Source organism: Salarias fasciatus (assembly GCF_902148845.1).
Source record: "Salarias fasciatus chromosome 7 unlocalized genomic scaffold, fSalaFa1.1 super_scaffold_4, whole genome shotgun sequence".
NCBI classification, from domain to species: domain Eukaryota; kingdom Metazoa; phylum Chordata; class Actinopteri; order Blenniiformes; family Blenniidae; genus Salarias; species Salarias fasciatus.
The window spans coordinates 1,739,879-1,741,749 of NW_021941229.1; the positions used below are offsets into that span (position 1 = coordinate 1,739,879).

Below are 1,871 nucleotides of genomic sequence, written 5' to 3' on the forward strand. Positions count from 1 at the left end.
CACAAAGAAAGAATTTCCCTTCTGACCTTTGTGGATTTTCTTTCAAAAGAAAGTATGTAGGTTATCTTAATATGATGTCTACATCAAATACAGTTTTCATATTGAAAAATAAAATAAATAAATAATTAAATAAATATTCTTTTACATACACACACACACACACACACACACACACACACACAAACACACTCACACACACACACACACACACACATATTTAAAACCCTTTTTTCTGTGATTTTTTTTTAAATCTTGACAAAAATAAAGTGCCTGCTGGGTATTTTTTTACTATTATTATAGTATTATTACCATTATTATTAGTATTAATAACTAATTAGTTACAGGCTATTTCAAATTAAAAGCATATAATATAGGGTTCTGCATTTTACTGCCTGTGTCCAGGTCCTGGTTCTTCCTTCATGGGGGTCTCTCTTTTACTTTCATGTATTCCTGGTCCTGTCAGGTCCCTGTGCTCCAGATCTTTTTGGGTCTCTGTGCTCCATGTCTTCTCTATAGTCCAGGTCTTGTCGGGTCTCTAGATCGGGTCTCGTCGGGTCTCCATAGTCGGCGACCACAGGTAGTCCCTGTGGTCCAGGTCTTGTGGGGTCTGGGTCTCTTACCCTCCCGCTCCCAGCCCTCCAGCGCCTCTCTGCCGCTCCTCCTCACGCTGCCCAGGCTCTGCTGGGGAACCGGCTCGATGTGCAGGTCTGGACCGGGTCCCGGGGAGGCTGCGGCCCTGGCGGCGCCCTCACAGTGGTCCCTGAGCCCGTCCAGGTCCAGGTGGGCCAGCTCCCGCAGGAGGCCGTCCCTCTCCTGCTCGCTCAGCTCGGGCCAGAAGCGCAGGACGTGGCGCTGCCCCGCGCGCTCCAGGGCGCGCTCCAGCTGCTCCAGAGACGGCATGCCGGTCCGAGAAGCGGAGGGAAGAGCCGAGCGAGTCCACCAGCATCCGACTTCCTGCTGCGATCTGGCGGGAGCGGGGTGTGTCTGACACCGGGACCGCAGACGGGACACGAGGGCGCGTCTTTACGCCGCTGCGCGGGTCCGATGTGCACTTCCTCCCGGTCAGCAGACTGAGACAGACCGGCAGGAGGAAAACCTCTCGGCCACTTCCTCCTCCTCCTCCTCCGCAGCCGGAAAGCTGAGCAAGCAGGGAGAAGGTCCTGTCAGCTGACTCCAGACCTCTGCCTCCCGCCGCCGCGGTCAGCTGACGGCTTTACGCACGAAGACAGCCCGATCCCAGCTCCACAGGACCGAAGACAGCCCGATCCCAGCTCCACAGGACCGGAGACAGCCCGATCCCAGCTCCACGGGACCGGAGACAGCCCGATCCCCGCTCCACAGGACCGGAGACAGCCCGATCCCCGCTCCACAGGACCGGAGACAGCCCGATCCCCGCTCCACAGGACCGGAGACAGCCCGATCCCCGCTCCACAGGACCGGAGACACGCAGAAAGTGACTTATTATTTACCCGCCCGTTAAAAAGCTCTCAGAAAGCAGGCAGGTGTGAGACTCAGGAGCAGCAGACTGTTCCAAAACAAGTTTTCAGCCAAAACACAACCCAATGCCATTCTCTTTTCCACGCGCCTCTCCGCTGCCCCGGTGCTGGTGTTGTAAAGTACTTCATTTACTCATTCAGTTATTCCTGGACCGGGTTATCATGCGTCAAAAATTGTAAAATAAACAGTATTTTACTTTTTATTTTACAATTTTTTCTGTATTTTCAAAAGACCAAGTAATTCACAAAAATAAACTGACTTTACATTTCAAATCAAATCTAATATAACAAATCCCTGTAACGAAAAAAAAAAACACAATATATCTGTTCTTTTACAAAAAACCCCAATTAAAAATAGATATTTATTGTTCGAAT

General features: G+C 50.8%; 1 protein-coding gene across 1 annotated transcript in view; it reads right to left on the minus strand.

Annotated features, from left to right (window-relative positions):
• uap1l1 (UDP-N-acetylglucosamine pyrophosphorylase 1 like 1) overlaps positions 1 to 1,385 on the minus strand; it is a 7,262-nt gene extending 5,877 nt beyond the window's left edge. Inside the window, exon 1 of the mRNA XM_030084862.1 lies at positions 621 to 1,385. Within this exon, the coding sequence (XP_029940722.1) occupies positions 621 to 900 (280 nt within the window). The 5' untranslated portion in view covers positions 901 to 1,385. The remainder of the gene's footprint in view (positions 1 to 620) is intronic.
• Positions 1,386 to 1,871: the final 486 nt, after the last annotated feature.